The sequence below is a fragment of the Vipera ursinii genome, assembly GCF_947247035.1.
Source record: "Vipera ursinii genome assembly, chromosome: 2".
NCBI lineage: Eukaryota > Metazoa > Chordata > Lepidosauria > Squamata > Viperidae > Vipera > Vipera ursinii.
In genome coordinates this window covers 290,882,937-290,901,900 of record NC_139513.1, presented here as the reverse complement: position 1 = coordinate 290,901,900, position 18,964 = coordinate 290,882,937, and the positions used below count along the sequence as shown (strand labels likewise).

At 47.2% G+C, this 18,964-nt stretch overlaps 2 protein-coding genes across 2 annotated transcripts in view; one reads left to right on the top strand and one right to left on the bottom strand.

The window, feature by feature from the left end:
- TPGS2 (tubulin polyglutamylase complex subunit 2) overlaps window positions 1-18,964 on the bottom strand; it is a 409,136-nt gene that overhangs the window by 215,761 nt on the left and 174,411 nt on the right. The window lies entirely within an intron of this gene.
- The window catches only part of NOL6 (nucleolar protein 6), a 93,093-nt gene that overhangs the window by 52,109 nt on the left and 22,020 nt on the right, over window positions 1-18,964 (top strand). The window contains exons 22-23 of the mRNA XM_083354923.1: window positions 12,104-12,228; window positions 14,838-14,927. Coding sequence (XP_083211049.1) covers window positions 12,104-12,228; window positions 14,838-14,927 — 215 coding nt within the window. The remainder of the gene's footprint in view (window positions 1-12,103; window positions 12,229-14,837; window positions 14,928-18,964) is intronic.

Below are 18,964 nucleotides of genomic sequence, written 5' to 3'. Positions count from 1 at the left end.
TCTATCTATTTATCTATATCTATCTATCATCTATCTATCTATCTATCTATCTATCTATCTATCTATCTATCTATCTATCTATCTATCTATCTATCTATCTATAGCTTGCTATCCATCCATCCTTTCAGCTAGCTATCTAGTTATCATCTATCATCTTTATCATCTATCATCTAACTATATTATCTATCTATCTATCTATCTATCTATCTATCTATCTATCTATCATCTAGCTTGCTATCCAGCTAGCCAACCGTCTGTCTGTCTGTCTGTCTGTCTGTCTGTCTGTCTGTCTGTCTATCTATCTATCTATCTATCTATCCTCTATCATCTATTTATCATCTATCTATCCGTCTGTCCATCCATCCATCCATTCAACTTTTTAACCTCCTTCGCAGAGGAGTTATGAGTGGTGTACAATTCAATCAATACAATAAAACTTTAAAAAATGAATAATTTAAGATTAAAAGTTAGGAATGTAACAGAACCTTCCCGGCTGGTCCCAGTTGTGATCGTAAGATGAGGACTATCTACACTTGCAGCTTTTTTAGAAATTGAACACTTGTCTTCTCCATCTTTGACTGAATTTTCTCGCAGTATCTCAAAAAAGGGGCAACCAGACTATTTTTCTGGTAGCAACTTCCAGTGGCAAGAATGCACAAAATTTGAATCCTTCAGATGTACTTGGAAGAGGATGTAAATTCCATTAAGGGCTCCTGAAAATCTAGGAAAGTCGTAATTGTTTCAGTTTAGGCCTTAGAAGTTTTGCAAAATGCATGTATCAAAATTTAGTGGCAGAATATTGAAGCACGTGCAATTGCACAGAACAGATGCATGTAGTCCTCAGCTTATGACAGCAATTGAGCCCAAAATTTATGTTGTTAAGTGAGTCATTTGTTAATTGAATTTTGCCCCATTTTACGACCTTTTTTGCCACAGCTGTTAAGTGAATCACCACAGTGAAATTAGTAATATAGTTCTGAAGTGAATCTGGCTCCTCCATTGACTTTGCTTGTCATAAGGTTGCAAAAGGGGATGGCATGATCTGGGACACTGCAACTGTCATAAATATGAGTCAGTTGCCAAGCATCTGAATTTTGATCATGTGACCATAGGGATGCCACAACGGTCGTAAGTGTGAAAAATGGTCATAAGGCACTTTTTTCAGTGCTGTTGTAACTTTGAACAGTCACTAACTGAACTGTTGATAAGTCGATGCGTAAGGTTAAAACAACTAGAAGCAGACATAGATAGAGATAAAATAATTAAAGCATCATCTTTTTAATAGGTGCCATTTTGTGCCTCCTTCTTAGTTTCTGGATCTCAGTTCTTCAGAATAGCCAGCCTGGAGATAATTAATTCTACAATTGAAATTTGCACCTCGTTCAGCGTAGTGCACTAGATGGCAGATGTAGACTTTTTACAAGGGAATTGCTGCGTTAATTTCCTAAGACTCATTTCAGAATTAAACATTCAAGCATTTTCTAAGGCTATATCTAGGACATATCTGCAAACGTGTAGGGTGGCATATAAATCTTATCCTACTCTTCTTGTTGTTGTTTTTCTGTTATTTACAAGGGCAAGCTACGTGTACATAAATAGGGAGAAAAACCTCACTCCTTTGTAATACTGAACTTGTTCCCTAGTTGGGTCGTGAAATGTCTGCTAGGAAACAAACAAGAAGAGAGTAATAAAGATCCACAGTCGTTGTCTTCCTCCTCCTCCTCCTCCTCCTCCTCCTCCTCCTCCTCCTCCTCCTCCTCCTCCTTCTCTCCTCAAACCTCACTCCTTTATAACACTGAACTTGTTCCCTAGTTGGGTCGTGAAATGTCTGCTAGGAAACAAACAAGAAGAGAGTAATAAAGATCCACAGTCGTTGTCTTCCTCCTCCTCCTCCTCCTCCTCCTCCTCCTCCTCTCCTCAAACCTCACTCCTTTATAACACTGAACTTGTTCCCTAGTTGGGTCGTGAAATGTCTGCTAGGAAACAAACAACAAGAGAGTAATAAGGATCCACAGTCGTTGTCTTCCTCCTCCTCCTCCTCCTCCTCCTCCTCCTCCTCCTCCTCCTCTCCTCAAACCTCACTCCTTTATAACACTGAACTTGTTCCCTAGTTGGGTTGTGAAATGTCTGCTAGGAAACAAACAAGAAGAGAGTAATAAGGACCCACAATCGTTGTCTTCCTCCTCCTCCTCCTCCTCCTCCTCCTCCTCTCCTCAAACCTCACTCCTTTATAACACTGAAGATGTTCCCTAGTTGGGTCATAAAATGTCTACTAGGAAACAACCAAGTACAGAGAGCAATAATGATCCACTGTCCTCCTCCTTTTTCTCCTCTTCCTCCTCCTCCTCCTCCTCCTCCTCTCCCCAAACCCCACTCCCTTCTAGCACTGATGATGTTCCCTAGTTGGGTCAAGAAACGTTTGCAAGAAAATAACCAAGCTCAGAGAGCATCAAAGATCCCACACTTCTTCTCCTCCTCCTCCTGTCTTTTAGCACTGAGGATGTTACCTAGTTAGGCCAGGAAACATCTACAAGAAGTGCATTTTGTTTTTAAAATAAATTTCGTTGAAAATATAATGTAATATACAAAAGTAAAGTAAAAACAGTAGGGCAATGGGAAAGGATAAGAAAGGAAGAGAAACACAAGATAAAGGTGGAAAGGTAAAAATAGATTTTTAAAAAAACAGCAGATAAATTTGAGTGCAGTAACGTACAAAATAAAATTACAACCTCACCTTCTTTGCCATTCACATACTTAGTAATTGCTAGCCATTTCTTTGGCAACAAACTACAGGTAGTCCTTGACGTTACAACCATTTGTTTAGCGACCGTTCAAAGTTACAACTGCGCTGGAAAAAAAGTGACTTAAGGCCGTTTTTCAGACTTACAACTGTTGCAGGTGATCAAAATTCAGAATTGGTCAAAACTGAAGTGATATAGTCTTTGTTAATGAATAAGCTTTGGAGTTGAAGAGACTTAATGAGTGGAATATAATTGTTAGTTTAGAAGTAGATATCACGTGAAATTTTTGAAATGGTTTTCAATTTTTCGATTTCTTCGTTTTTTGTATATTGTAAATGTTTTTTTTTTGTCTTTGTTGGTGTATGGTGTGTTTTTAACACGAAATGTAAATAAAGATTCATTTATATAAAATTCAGATGCTTGGCAACTGACTCACACTTAATGACGGTTGCAGAATCCCAGGGACGATCTCCTTTTGTGACCTTCAGACCAGCAAAATCCAGGGGAAAAGCCAGATTTATTTTACAACCACGTTACTAACTTAAAACAACTGCAGTGATTTACTTAACAACTGTTGTGGCAAGGAAAGGTCGTCAGAGGGGGCAAAATTCACTCAACAACTGTCTAGCTTAGCGACGGAAGTTTTGGGCTTAATTGTGGCCGTAAGCCGAGGACTATACCTGTAGTCAAATCAATGAAACCAAGAGGCAGGAGTTCTATTTTGTTGTTGTTTTTGTGTTTCTGGAGAAGATCAGAAGCTGTTTCCAGATTGAAAGAAACTGGCTGTGTTCTTTTCTCTAATTAAAAGCGGGTCAATTTTGCCATTTCTGACAGGGCCCTCCCCTCTTTGGCAAAGAGTATTTGCCCCACTTTCTTTTAAAGGGCAAAGGCATATTTCCAACTCAAAATCCTGTTTGGCCACTTGCTTCGCAGAACTAGAGAAGATAAATTCTGGCAGGGAAATTAGCTTGAAAATTAATCGGGTTAGATTTCTTTTTTTTTCTTTTTTTTTAAACAATATTTTATTAATTTTCCAATTTTACAGTTGAAGTATTTAAAAAGCAACGTGGTGACTGGGTTAATCAATAAATAGTTCGATAACAAAATCTTTAGTACTGACCTCAAGTTACAACATCAAATATTTCTACTCTTTTTCCCCTAAACGTTTACTATCTCATATTCAAGCTAGGACAGTTCTTATTACCGTATATACTTGAGTATAAGCCGAATTTTTCAGCCCACTTTTTGGGCTGAAAAATTCCACTTCGGCTTATACTCCAGTCAACAAAAAAAACTTACCGAGGACTTGTGCGCGGCCGAGGCTTTGGTGCTTCCGGGATCGCCCGCACCTCTCCCAAGCCACCGCCGTCCGAGACCTGCCGAAGTTTGGGGAGGTTTGGGGAGGTGCGCGCGCACCTCCCCAAACTCCGCGCCTTGCCTGCCTGCTTCTTTCCGCAGCGGAAAGAAGCAGGCAGGCAGGGCGCGGAGGAACGGAGACTTGCCGACGTTTGGGGAGGTTTGGGCGCCTCCCCAAACCTCGGCAGGTCTCCGTTCCTCCGCGCAGACCTGCCGACGTTTGGGGAGGTTTGGGCGCCTCCCCAAACCTCGGCAGGTCTCCGTTCCTCCTGCCGACCTTTGGGGAGGTTTGGGCGCCTCCCCAAACCTCGGCAGGTCTCCGTTCCTCCGCGCAGACCTGCCGACGTTTGGGAAGGTTTGGGCGCCTCCCCAAACCTCCCCAGGTCTCCGTTCCTGTTTGGGGAGGTTTGGGCGCCTCCCCAAACCTCCCCAAACCTCGGCAGGTCTCCGTTCCTGTTTGGGGAGGTTTGGGCGCCTCCCCAAACCTCGGCAGGTCTCCGTTCCTCCGCGCAGACCTGCCGACCTTTGGGGAGGTTTGGGCGCCTCCCCAAACGTCCCCAAACCTCGGCAGGTCTCCGTTCCTGTTTGGGGAGCTTTGGGCGCCTCCCCAAACCTCCCCAAACCTCGGCAGGTCTCCGTTCCTCCGCGCAGACCTGCCGACGTTTGGGAAGGTTTGGGCGCCTCCCCAAACCTCCCCAGGTCTCCGTTCCTGTTTGGGGAGGTTTGGGCGCCTCCCCAAACCTCCCCAAACCTCGGCAGGTCTCCGTTCCTGTTTGGGGAGGTTTGGGCGCCTCCCCAAACCTCGGCAGGTCTCCGTTCCTCCGCGCAGACCTGCCGACCTTTGGGGAGGTTTGGGCGCCTCCCCAAACGTCCCCAAACCTCGGCAGGTCTCCGTTCCTGTTTGGGGAGCTTTGGGCGCCTCCCCAAACCTCCCCAAACCTCCCCAAACCTCCCCTCCGCGCAGACCTGCCGACCTTTGGGGAGGTTTGGGCGCCTCCCCAAACGTCCCCAAACCTCGGCAGGTCTCCGTTCCTGTTTGGGGAGCTTTGGGCGCCTCCCCAAACCTCCCCAAACCTCGGCAGGTCTCCGTTCCTCCGCGCAGACCTGCCGAGGTTTGGGGAGGTTTGGGGAGGCGCCCAAACCTCCCCAAAGGTCGGCAGGAAGAACGGAGACCTGCCGAGGTTTGGGGAGGTTTGGGGAGGCGCCCAAACCTCCCCAAAGGTTGGCAGGAAGAACGGAGACCTGCCGAGGTTTGGGGAGGTTTGGGGAGGCGCCCAAACCTCCCCAAACGTCGGCAGGTCTGCGCGGAGGAACGGAGACCTGCCGAGGTTTGGGGAGGTTTGGGGAGGCGCCCAAACCTCCCCAAACAGGAACGGAGACCTGCCGAGGTTTGGGGACGTTTGGGGAGGCGCCCAAACCTCCCCAAAGGTCGGCAGGTCTGCACGGAGGAACGGAGACCTGCCGAGGTTTGGGGAGGCACCCAAACCTCCCCAAACAGGAACGGAGACCTGCCGAGGTTTGGGGACGTTTGGGGAGGCGCCCAAACCTCCCCAAAGGTCGGCAGGTCTGCGCGGAGGAACGGAGACCTGCCGAGGTTTGGGGACGTTTGGGGAGGCGCCCAAACCTCCCCAAACAGGAACGGAGACCTGCCGAGGTTTGGGGAGGTTTGGGGAGGCGCCCAAACCTCCCCAAAGGTCGGCAGGTCTGCGCGGAGGAACGGAGACCTGCCGAGGTTTGGGGAGGTTTGGGGAGGCGCCCAAAGCTCCCCAAACAGGAATGGAGACCTGCCGAGGTTTGGGGACGTTTGGGGAGGCGCCCAAACCTCCCCAAAGGTCGGCAGGTCTGCGCGGAGGAACGGAGACCTGCCGAGGTTTGGGGAGGTTTGGGGAGGCGCCCAAACCTCCCCAAACAGGAACGGAGACCTGCCGAGGTTTGGGGAGGTTTGGGGAGGCGCCCAAACCTCCCCAAACAGGAACGGAGACCTGCCGAGGTTTGGGGACGTTTGGGGAGGCGCCCAAACCTCCCCAAAGGTCGGCAGGTCTGCGCGGAGGAACGGAGACCTGCCGAGGTTTGGGGACGTTTGGGGAGGCGCCCAAACCTCCCCAAACAGGAACGGAGACCTGCCGAGGTTTGGGGACGTTTGGGGAGGCGCCCAAACCTCCCCAAAGGTCGGCAGGTCTGCGCGGAGGAACGGAGACCTGCCGAGGTTTGGGGAGGTTTGGGGAGGCGCCCAAACCTCCCCAAACAGGAACGGAGACCTGCCGAGGTTTGGGGAGGCGCCCAAACCTCCCCAAAGGTCGGCAGGTCTGCGCGGAGGAACGGAGACCTGCCGAGGTTTGGGGAGGTTTGGGGAGGCGCCCAAAGCTCCCCAAACAGGAACGGAGACCTGCCGAGGTTTGGGGAGGTTTGGGGAGGCGCCCAAACCTCCCCAAAGGTCGGCAGGAGGAACGGAGACCTGCCGACGAGCCGCGGCCACACAGGGTATTCCTGTGTATTCAGGCTTGCAAAATGGCGGATCGAGCCTCTGCTGGCGGCAGAGGCTTGCAGAACGGCGGATCGGCTTTTACTCGAGTCAATAACTTTTTCCAGTTTTTGGGGGTGAAATTGGGGGTCTCGGCTTATACTCGAGTCGGCTTATACTCAAGTATATACGGTACATCAATTCGGTAGAAACATCATGATTACATTTATCAATATTTTTTTTAGCTTATACGTGTCTTAATTACATTCAATCTCCATTAACGATCCATATCCTGTTATTAATTTCCCCCCATTTTTTAGTTTCTCATCAATATTCCAATTTAACCTTTGATATTTATAGTTTTCAGGTAACCAAGATTGTCTCAATTCATAACAAAATCAAATATCCAAGATACGCATTTTATCTATTTGAATATAACCTATTTTCCTAAGAGTTATCTATTTCCCACCATATTAAATCATCTACTTAATAATACAGTATCCCCTTTAATTGGTAGAGGACAGGAAGGCCTGGAGGAATGTTTTTATTTTTTTTATTTTTTTATTTTAATTCCATTTATATCCCGCCCTTCTCCGAAGACTCAGGGCAGCTTACAAGCTTAGCAGTAGCTTGTTGTCCGTAGGGTCGCGATGGGTCGGACACGACTTCGCAGCTAACAACAACAACAATCCCCTTTAATAAATCAAAACCATTATGTATATTACCCGGGTTAATCAATAAATCGAACATATCCATAATAATTAATTTTCTTCTTTCTTCTGAAAGAACAGCCTTGCTTGCGTTGGTTGTCGAACTCAAAACAGCTTCCATTGCGGGATCAATCTGTAAAAAGCTGAGTTCCTGTTGAAAGAAAGAAGATTAATGGTCTAGATTAGAACAAGAACTCAAGCCCAGGCTGACCCCATCATCACAGCAGGAGAGTTTTTGACCAGCCGAGTCTCGGGTCCGTTTGAGGAGGTTCGCGTGGGGCTGCCCTTGAGGACTGTTCAGGGGCTTAGCTGGGGCAAAATACAGTAACAAAAAAGGAGAATGTTTGGGACTCAGGGTTGAAACGAGGGGGTCCTTGCTGCTCCCCGAGCTTGGTTGGTTTTCTTGCTAACGTTTCACGACCCAACTAGGTAACATCATCAGTGCTAGAAGGAAGTGAGGTGTTTGTGGAGAGGAGGAGGAGGAGGAGGAGGAAGAGGAAGAAGACTGTGGGGTGTTTGGTATTCTCTGAGCTTGGTTGGGGTTTTTTTTTTGCAGACCAGGGGGTTTCCTCTGTTTATGTTCAAGTGGCTTGCTCTGTGTTAGAGGGAGTGTTCTTTTCTTTCTGTTGTTTACAAGGAGAAATAATGTATATAAACAGGGAGAAAAACCCCACTCGCTTTTAGCACTGAAGATGTTACCTGTGTGGGTGATTAAATGTCTGCAAGAAAAGAGCCAAACTCAGAGTATCAAGGATCCTTGATCAGTCCTCCTCCCTCCTCCCTCCTCCTCCTCCTCCTCCTCCCTCCCTCCCTCCCTCCTAGCACTGAAGATGTTACCTATTGGGGTAATTAAATGTCTTAAAGAAAAGAGCCAAACTCAGAGTATCAAGGATCCTTGATCAGTCCTCTTCCTCCTCCTCCTCCCCCCTCCTCCCTCCTCTTCCTCCCCCCTCCTCCTCCTCCTCCCTCCCTCCCTCCTAGCACTGAAGATGTCACCTATTTGGGTAATTAATTGTCTTACAGAAAAGAGCCAAACTCAGAGTATCAAGGATCCTTGATCAGTCCTCTTCCTCCTCTTCCTCCTCCTCCCCCCCTCCTCCCTCCTCCCTCCTCCTCCTCCTCCTCCTCCCTCCCTCCCTCCTAGCACTGAAGATGTTACCTATTGGGGTAATTAAATGTCTTACAGAAAAGAGCCAAACTCAGAGTATCAAGGATCCTTGATCAGTCCTCTTCCTCCTCTTCCTCCTCCTCCCCCCCTCCTCCCTCCTCCCTACTCCTCCTCCTCCCTCCCTCCCTCCCTCCTAGCACTGAAGATGTTACCTATTGGGGTAATTAAATGTCTTACAGAAAAGAGCCAAACTCAGAGTATCAAGGATCCTTGATCAGTCCTCTTCCTCCTCTTCCTCCTCCTTCCTCCCTCCTCCCTACTACTCCTCCTCCCTCCCTCCCTCCCTCCCTCCTAGCACTGAAGATGTTACCTATTGGGGTAATTAAATGTCTTACAGAAAAGAGCCAAACTCAGAGTATCAAGGATCCTTGATCAGTCCTCTTCCTCCTCTTCCTCCTCCTCCCCCCCTCCTCCCTCCTCCCTACTCCTCCTCCTCCCTCCCTCCCTCCTAGCACTGAAGATGTTACCTATTGGGGTAATTAAATGTCTTACAGAAAAGAGCCAAACTCAGAGTATCAAGGATCCTTGATCAGTCCTCTTCCTCCTCCTCCCCCCCTCCTCCCTCCTCCCTACTCCTCCTCCTCCCTCCCTCCCTCCTAGCACTGAAGATGTTACCTATTGGGGTAATTAAATGTCTTACAGAAAAGAGCCAAACTCAGAGTATCAAGGATCCTTGATCAGTCCTCTTCCTCCTCTTCCTCCTCCTCCTCCCCCCTCCTCCCTCCTCCCTCCTCCTCCTCCTCCTCCCTCCCTCCCTCCTAGCACTGAAGAAGTTACCTATTTGGGTAATTAAATTTCTTACAGAAAAGAGCCAAACTCAAGAGTATCAAGGATCCTTGATCAGTCCTCCTCCTCCTCCCCCCTCCTCCCTCCTCCTCCTCCCTCCCTCCCTCCTAGCACTGAAGAAGTTACCTATTTGGGTAATTAAATTTCTTACAGAAAAGAGCCAAACTCAGAGTATCAAGGATCCTTGATCAGTCCTCCTCCTCCTCCTCAATACCCCTCCCTTCTAGGACTGAAGAGGTTACCTGGCTGCGTAATGAAATATCTAGAAGGAAACCACCAAGCTCAGAGACCCCCACAGTTCAACCCTGAGCTAGAGATATTCTCCTCTATAGATGCAAATAAGTATCCGTAACAGAAACACCCCACTTTTTGTGCCTCTTGCAAAACACCGCCCTGGCCCTGATCGTGATTCTGCCTTTTTAGCATTATTTCTCAGGACTCAAGAGCATTGAGAGGATCAGCCAGGAGGCATTATTAGGACTTCAATGATGCTCAACTAAATGCGATAATCAGTTTTGGAACTTGAGGCGCTCAGAGTTAAGCAAAAAACTCTCCTCTTAGGCTGATGTATGAAAATCTGCTTGAGGGATACATCAAAGCCAGATCCAGGCTAAGTCAGCTTGGTTCTTAACACAATGCAGGCCCTTTGATTAAGTCACCCCATTAAGTCTTTTGCTTCCCTGAAATGCAAAATTTATTCCAGAAAAACCTGTTTTTTTTCTTTCCATCCTTTATTCTTTAGAGGGGGATTTGCCCCTCCCAACATATTTGCCTTCTCATTCTGTGTGGTTTTTTTGTTTTTTTTCACATTAGCAAAGTGTATTGTAACACGCAGACAAGGCACCAGTAAAACCCAGTACAGTGGAAAACGTAAGGTAGTCCTCGTTTAACAACTGCCTCATTTATCAACTGGTTACGTTTATGACCAGAGAGAAAAAAACAAAACCAATTTTGCAACCAGTCCTCACATTTATAACTTTCACGGGTCTGTAAAGCCAAGGAGAGCTGAAGTAAGGTCATAAACACAGTTGTGGTTTCACTTAATGACTGTTTCGCTTAACAACCAAGTGGCAGGTCCCAGTTGGCCTGCGTTACAAAAATTGAAAGCCCGTTTGGGGTAGGGGTTCAGGCGCTTCCGGGAGTGGTGAGAAAGCGGGAGAACACTTGAGTTCTAGTCCTGCCTTAAGCACAAAGCCAGCCACTTTCTCTCTGCTCTAGGATGGAGGCATTGGCAAACCCCTTTCTGAGAAACACTGCTAAACAAACTGCAGGAGGAAGTTGCCAAGAGCCAAAACTGATTTAAAGACACAGATTTTAAAAATTTCTAGAATTTAAAATAAACTAAAATGGGATAGGAACGACGAGAAGGCTCCGTACAATATGCATATAAAACTAATCTGGTCTTTAATCTTTCTGTTACATCTGGACTGTATAGACAGATGTTGCTATCCATGTATTTTTATAACGTGAAGGCTTTTCCACAGTTGCATGATTTGCAAAGGTTGCAGGAAAGATTACGAAACTGCACACTGAGAAATAATGTTAGTATTAGAGGGGATGCAATGAACTGGTATGGATTGCAATGATTTTATTTATTTGTTTGTATCCGGCCTTTTTTAATTTTTAAAAATAACTCAAAGTGACTAACACACCCAACCTATTTTCCCCACAACAACAACCCTGCAAGCTGGGTTAGCCTGCGAGAGAGACCCAAAGTCACCCAGCCAGCGGTCGTGCCTAAGGCAAAACTAGAATTCACAGTCTCCTGGTGATTGGCCCAAAGTCACCCAGCCAGATTTAGGGCCTACGGCGGGACTAGAACTCACTGTCTCCTGGTGATTGGCTCAAAGTCACCCAGCTGACTTTCATGCCTAAAGCAGGACTAGAACTCACTGTCTCCTGGTGATTGGCTCAAAGTCACCCAGCTGACTTTCATGCCTAAGATGGGACTAGAACTCACCATCTCCCGGTGATTGGCCCAAAGTCACCCAACTGACTTTCATGCCTATAGTAGGACTAGAACTCACCATCTCCTGGTGACTGGCCCAGAGTCCCTCAGCCGGCTTTCATGCCTAGGGCGGGACTGCAACTCGCAGTCTCCTGGTTTCTATCCTGATGCTTTAATCACTAGACCAGGGGTAGGCAACCTTGGCTCTTTTATGACTGGTGGACTTCAACTCCCAGAATTCCTGAGCCAGCATGGCTCAGCTTGGAAACCTCTCCCTTTCCCCTCAGCATGGCTGGCTCAGGAATTCTGGGAGTTGAAGTCCACCAGTCAGAAAAGAGCCAAGGTTACCTACCCTTGCCTTAGACATATGGACTTCAACTCCCAGAATTCCTGAGCCAGCCTTGCTGAGGGGAAAGGGAGAGGTTTCCAAGCTGAGCCGTGCTGGCTCAGGAATCCTGGGAGTTGAAGTCCACCAGTCATAAAAGAGCCAAGGTTGCCTACCCTTGCACTAGACCAAGGGTCTGCAACCCGCGGCTCCGGAGCCGCATGCGGCTCTTTCAGCCGTCTCCTGCGGCTCCTGGTCCTCTGCCATGTGCAGTCCAAAAAAAAAAAGTGGGACTAAAAAAGTTCAACCAATCAATTCGAATATGCAGGGTAGGTGCATATCTCGCCTTGGCTCTACTCTTCAGTCAAACCCTGTTCTGCGCATGTGCGCATGTACGTCCATGCGCACATAGTTTTTGCGGCTCCCAGTTTTTCCTTTTGTGAGGGAACCGGTTCCGAGTGGCTCTTTCACTGTTTGAGGTTGCTGACCCCTGCACTAGACCAAACTGGCTCTCCGTTTGAATTTTGCTAATGTCTACTGTTGCAAATAAGTGTTTGAGGAATGGGCAACTGACTTCTGACATGGTGACTTTTTGATTTGGTAACCAGAGGCAGATTATGTAGCAATCAGGAACCACTTTATGGAAGCCCGGCCTCACCTCCCGGCCATGTTCATTGCTACCCCGAAAGACCAACAATTGTCACTGTGGACCAGAGAGAAGCCATCACCTCAGGTACGTCGAGCTGAGACCACCTTACCTGGCCTCAGTATCTTCCCTTCTCTGCTTCTCATTGTGAATCAGACCAGCTGTGGGAGGCCTCTGTTGGCAGTGATGAATGAAATGTTGGGTTTGAAGGCCTGTCTTTCATTTCACCAAAGTCTGTTTGGACAAGTGGTCTCTTGTCCTCACTTGGTTGCCAGAGAACTGACGTGAAATCTCATTGCCCGCTCAGCTTTGTGTGGTCCTTGGTGCTCTCTGAGCTTGGTGGTTTTCTTAGAGACGTTTCATTACCCAACTAGGTAACAACATCAGTGCTAGATGGGAGAGGAGGAGGAAGAGGAGGACCATGGACTCAGATGATCTCTGAGCTTGGTGGTTTTCTTGAGGATGTTTCATGACTCAACTAGGTGACACCATCAGTGCTAGAAGGGAATGGGGTTTGAGGAGAAGGAGGAGGAAGACAACGACCATGGACTCAGATGCTCTCCGAGCTTGGTGGTTTTCTTTCAGACATCTCATTACCCAACTAGGTAACAACATCAATGCTAGATGGGAGAGGAGGAGGAAGAGGAGGCCCATGGACGCAGATGCTCTCTGAGCTTGGTGGTTTTCTTTCAGACATCTCATTACCCAACTAGGCAACAACATCAATGCTAGATGGGAAAGGAGGAGGAGGAGAAGGACCATGGACTCAGATGCTCTCTGAGCTTGGTGGTTTTCTTGAGGATGTTTCATGACCCAACTAGGTGACACCATCAGTGCTAGAAGGGAATGGGGTTTGAGGAGAAGGAGGAGGAGGACAACGACCATGGACTCAGATGCTCCCCGAGCTTGGTGGTTTTCTTTCAGACATCTCATTACCCAACTAGGTAACAACATCAATGCTAGATGGGAGAGGAGGAAGAGGAGGACCATGGACGCAGATGCTCTCTGAGCTTGGTGGTTTTCTTTCAGACATTTCAGTACCCAACTAGGCAACAACATTGATGGGAGAGGAGGAAGAGGACCATGGACTCAGATGCTCTCTGAGCTTGGAGGTTTTCCTGTGGACGTTTCATTACCAAACTACATCACCTCATCAGGGCCTGAAGGGAGTGGGGATTGCTCTCTGCTTAAGTAGTAGCAGCTTGGCCTGTCAGTATTGGTGGGACTTCTTAGTCGTTCCTTAATTGGGCTATTATTTATTGAGTTGGTAAATCAACCAAAAATAGACGGCAAACCTCACTCCTTTTTAGCGTTGATGATGTTCCCTAGTTGGGTTATGAAATGTCCGTAAGAAAGCATCCAAGCTCAGAGAGCACCAAGGGCCCTTCATTTCAACTCTCAGCTCCAAGTATTCTCTTTTGTCGCCACTGAGCTTTCAACCCAGTGTTGAAAACGCTGAGCTGAGAGTCCTCGGGTTATGACGGTAATTGGGGCTGAAATTTCCGTCGCTCAGTGATGTGCTTGCAAAATGCAATGTCCCATAACCATACTGTATGGATTAGTGACGGTAAGCGCACCGTATGATAAGCATGTAGTCAAGTGATGCTTAAACTTAGGACCGCAGCGACTTAATGCTGGGATGAATTACCGTCGTAAGTCGAAGACTACGTGTGCAAAGAAGAGTACAGATGGTTCTCGACTTACAAACATTTGTTTGGTGACCATTCAAAGTTACAGCATCACAGAAAAAAGCAACCAATGACCATTTTTTCACACTTACAAACCGTTGCAGCATCCCCGTGGTCACATGATCAGAATTCATACAGCTTGGCAACTGGCATGTAGCTACGACGGTTGTAGTCTCCCGGGGTCCCCTGATCATCTTCTGCAAACTTCGGGCAAGCAAAGTCAGTGGGGAAACAAGTTCCACTTAAGAACCGCGTTACTAACTTAACAACTACAGCGATTCACATAACAGCTCTGGCAAGTAAGGTTGTAAAATGAAACAAAACTCACTTAACAAATGTCTCGCTTAGCGTCAGAAGTGTTGGGCTCGATTGTCAGAAGGTCGCAAAAGGGGATCACAGGACCCTGCAACCATCATATATATGAGCCAGTTGCCAAGTGTCTGAATTTGTATCACGTAACCACGGGGATGGTGCAATGGTTGTTAAGCGTGAAAAACGGTCGTAAGTCACTGTAACTTTGAACGGTCACTAAACCAATGTTGGAAGTTGAGGACTACCTGCCCTCGCCTTGCCTGGCTGACCTCTCCTTAAAACAGTGATGGCGAAACTTTTAGAGACCGAGTGCCCAAACTGCAACCCAAACCCCACTTATGTATTGTCGGGTGCTGGGTGGGCGTGGCCCATTGGGTGGGCACGGCCCATTGGGTGGGCGTGGCTGCGGTGGTAACGGCAGACTGGGTGGGACTAAAAAGTTCAGTCAATCAGTTCCAACTTTGCGAGATCTTTTCCCGCGAGAAGTTGAAATTGATTGATTGATTGAACCTTTTTTTTTTTTTGCACACGGCAGCGGAGGCCTAAAGCGAAAAGATTTTATAAAACCCAGCTGAAGGCCCAGGATTGGGGTGACGGTGTGCATGCCCACAGAGAGGGCTCTGCGTGCCACCTGTGGCACGTGTCCCGTAGGTTCTCCACCACAGCCTTAAAAGCTCTTCCTCTTCCCTTCTTCAGATCCTCCAGCGCCTGCTTGTACTGGCCCAAGAGTCCCTTCAGGTGTTGGACAAGCAACTTATGGATCCTCTCGGGACCCAGGACCTGAAGGTGAGTTATCCTAGAGGGTCAAAGGTCCTTTTCACCGGAGGTGGACCTCCCCAGTATGGTCCGGTCCTACTTTGAAGTCCATTGTTATGACTCAAGCTGGGGGAAATTGGAATGGGCCAACTCACCACGGGACAATTTAGCAATTCAATTTAATGATTTAAAATGTATTTAGAAAATCATTTTAATTTTTGTCACTCACATTTCATTCTGTCCCTCCTTTTGCATCCTTTCTTTAATGCTTCTATTCCACCATTTCTTTGATATTAGTGTAAGTCTTGTCCCGCGGTGAGTTGAGCGTGGTGAGTTGGCTGTGGCAAGTTGTCCGTGGCAAGTTGGCTGCGGTGAGTTGTCTTGTGGTAAGTTGTCCGTGGCAAGTTGGCTGCGGTGAGTTGTCTTGTGGTGAGTTGTCCGTGGCAAGTTGTCCGTGGTGAGTTGGCTGCAGTGAGTTGTCTTGTGGTGAGTTGTCCGTGGCAAGTTGTCCGTGGTGAGTTGGCTGTGGCAAGTTGTCCATGGTGAGTTGGCTGTGACAAGTTGGCTGTGGTAAGTTGTCTTTTGGTGAGTTGTCCGTGATGAGTTGGCTGTGGCAAGTTGTCTGTGGTGAGTTGGCTGTGGCAAGTTGTCTGTGGTGAGCTGTCCGTGGCAAGTTGTCCATGGAGAGTTGGCTGTGGCAAGTTGGCTGTGGTAAGTTGTCTTGGTGAGTTGTCCGTGGCAAGTTGTCCATGGTGAGTTGTCCGTGACAAGTTGTCCGTGGAGAGTTGGCTGTGGCAAGTTGTCCATGGTGAGTTGGCTGTGGCAAGTTGTCCGTGGTGAGCTGTCCGTGGCAAGTTGTCTGTGGAGAGTTGTCTGTGGCAAGTTGTCTGTGGTAAGTTGTCTTTTGGTGAGTTGTACGTGGTGAGTTGTCCATGGCAAGTTGTCCGTGGAGAGTTGGCTGTGGTAAGTTGTCTTTTGGTGAGTTGTCCGTGGCAAGTTTTCCGTGGAGAGTTGGCTGTGGCAAGTTGTCCGTGGTGAGTTGTCCGTGGGAAGTTGACTGTGGTGAGTTGGCCATGGTGAGACGGTTTTAGGTGTCCTAGTAGAGGACCACCACTTAACTATGAGCTAGCCGTGCACTGCAGCTGCCAAAAAAACCTACTGTTTGAAGTTACAACACTAAAAAAGTGACTTTTTTATGACCATTTTTCACCCAGTCATTGCAGCATCCCCCATGGTCACGTAGTCAAAATTCAGAGACTTGGCAACTGACTCGTATTTATGACGGCTGCAGCATCCCGGGGTCATTTGATCCCCTTTTGCGGCCTTCTGACAAGCAAAGTCAATGGGGAAAGCCAGGTTCGCTTAGTGACCACATGCTTTGCTTAACAACTGCAGTGATTCGCTTCACACCTGGGGCAAGAAAGGTTGTAAAATGGGGCAAAACTCACTTAACTGTCCCGCTTAGCAACAGAAATTTGGGGTTCGGTTGCTGTCGTAAGTCGAGGACTGCCTGTAATGCAATCAACTCAAGAGTTTTTCTTGACAAAATTAAGGGTGAAGATTTATAAGTATCCTTTTTGTTTGGGAGAAATTTTTTCACGTACTGTATTTCTTTATAATCTGGGCTATCTTTGGTCTTAGTGGCACCTGTTGTCGGTGTGTTTGTGTCTGTGTGTGTAAACCCCAAACAGATGGGATGGAACACAAAAAGCAAACATAGCAATGGCAAACCAGATTTGATTTGGTTTGATTTAAAGTTAATTAAAATCAGATTACAGTGATCCCGATGTTTATTTATTTCCACTGACATGCTAAACAGTAAGCTTGATGGCACTCTTCTTGAAACTTCAGACTTTCCATTCTTGCTACACAAACAGGCCAATGATATTAAACATAAATCTCTGCCTGCCATCTCAGTTAAATGGGCTGTTTTTCATGGCTTAATTAAATTTAGAAGCTGCTGTGTTTTTTTCCACCTGGTGTAACATAGACGTCTAATTTCAAATGCTGGCATAAAGATTCTTGAGGTTAATAACAACAACTGTGGGGTCCTTGATGCTCTCTGAGCTTGGTGGTTTCCTTGCAGATGTTTCATGACCCAGCTAGGTAACATTAGCAGTGCTAGAAGGGAGTGGGGCTTGTGGAGAGGAGAAGGAGGATTGTGGGATCCTTGGTGCTCTCTGAGCTTGGTGGTTTTCTTGTAGACGTTTCATGACCCAACTAGGTGACATCATCAGTGCTAGAAGGGGGTTCGCAGAGAGGAGGAAGTTGTTCTTGCAGTTATTTCATTCCCAAGTAGGTAACTTCATGGTTGAGAGAGGGTGACTGCCCAAAGTCACCTATCCAGCTTGCATGTCTATGGTGGGAACTCACCGTCTCCTGGTCATTGGTCCAAAGTCTCCCAACTGATTTTCATTGTCACACAGAACTAGAACTCATATTCATCTGATGATGTTCAAAGTCATCCAACTGGTCTTCGTGCCTAAGGCAGAACTAGTGTTCACAATCATCTGCTGATTTGATCAGAGTTGCCCGGTTGGCTTTCAGGACTAAGGCAGGACTAGAACTCACCATCTCCTAGTGATCGGCCCAAAGTCATCCAGCTGTCTTTCATTGTAACACGGAACTAGATCTCACAGTTGCCTGGTGATGTTCAGAGTCACCCAACTGGTTTTCATGCCCAAGGTGAGAGTAGGATTCAGGGCCGCCTGCTGACTGGATGAAAGTTGCCCAGTTGGCTTTCAGGACTAAGGCAGGATTACAACTCAGCATCTCTTGGTTTATAGCCTAGTGCCATAAGAACTAGACCAGGGGTAGGCAACCTTGGCTCTTTTATGACTCATGTCCCAGAATTCCTGAGCCAGCATAGCTGTGCTGGCTCGTCAACTCCAAGCCAGCACAGCTATGCTGGCTCAGGAATTCTGGGACATGAGTCATATCTATATCATCTGCCTGCCTGCCTGCCTGCCTATCTATCTATCTATCTATCTATCTATCTATCTATCTATCTATCTATCTATCTATCTATCTATCTTTCTATCTATCACCTTTGTGGCTGGCTAGAAAAATGTGGTGGAGGTTTACCCACTGCAGACACCCTGGAGAAAAACATTGAGGAATTCTCAACAAATCACAGCTCCGGGAAAGACCAGTGTAGTCCCAATGTCTGATTGGAATGCAGAAGATAAGAGAATGGATAAACTTGGAGTCTTAAGGAGATTTAAACTGAATAAACACAGCAGACAGATTAATAGACTTTAATGAAGATTCTTGGTTTACAGCCAGCTTTGCTTCAGGTACAGAAAGGAAGAGAGGATCTAAAAGTGATGCAAACCAAATAACAGGGCTGGGCAATACTTAAGCTCAGCTTCGCAGAGCAGACAGGTGTGTGCAGGTGCGGATCTGGCAGCCCTTGCATCTCTTCAAAGCAGCCCCCTCTTTTCCTGGGATTTCACGGCAGCTTTTGAGGACCGCCGCATTATCCTGAGAAAAGAGGTGGCCGCTTTAAAGGAGTGCTTTATTTAGCCTTCGCTCCAAAATATATTTTTTTTTCTGAACTGGTTCCCAGGGCATAGCTCTACAAGTAGTCCTTGATTTACAACCACCCTTGGACCATAGTTTATGTTGTTGCTAAGTGAGAAATTTGCTAGGTGAATTTTTGCCCCCTTTTATGACTTTACTTGCCACACTTATTAAGCGAATCACTGCGGTTCTTTAATTAGTTACATGGGTTGTTAAATGAATCTGGCTTCCCCCATGGATTTTGCTCGGCAGAAGGTCGCAGAAGGGATCCCATGACCACAGGACAACGCGACCGTCACAGATGTGAATCAGTTGCCAAGCATCCGAATGTAAAATCACAGAGACCGTGGGGATGCTGCAGCCGTCACGACTGTGAGGAAAAAAGGGCTCATGTCACTTTTTTCAGTGCTGTTGTAACTTCAGACGGTCGCTAAATGAACTGTTGTAAGTCGAGGACTACCTGTAACCTTTTTCCGAAACTATTTTGCAGATATACCCAAGGCTGATCCCCAGGATTATGATAATGATTATTTTTTTTGCAAATA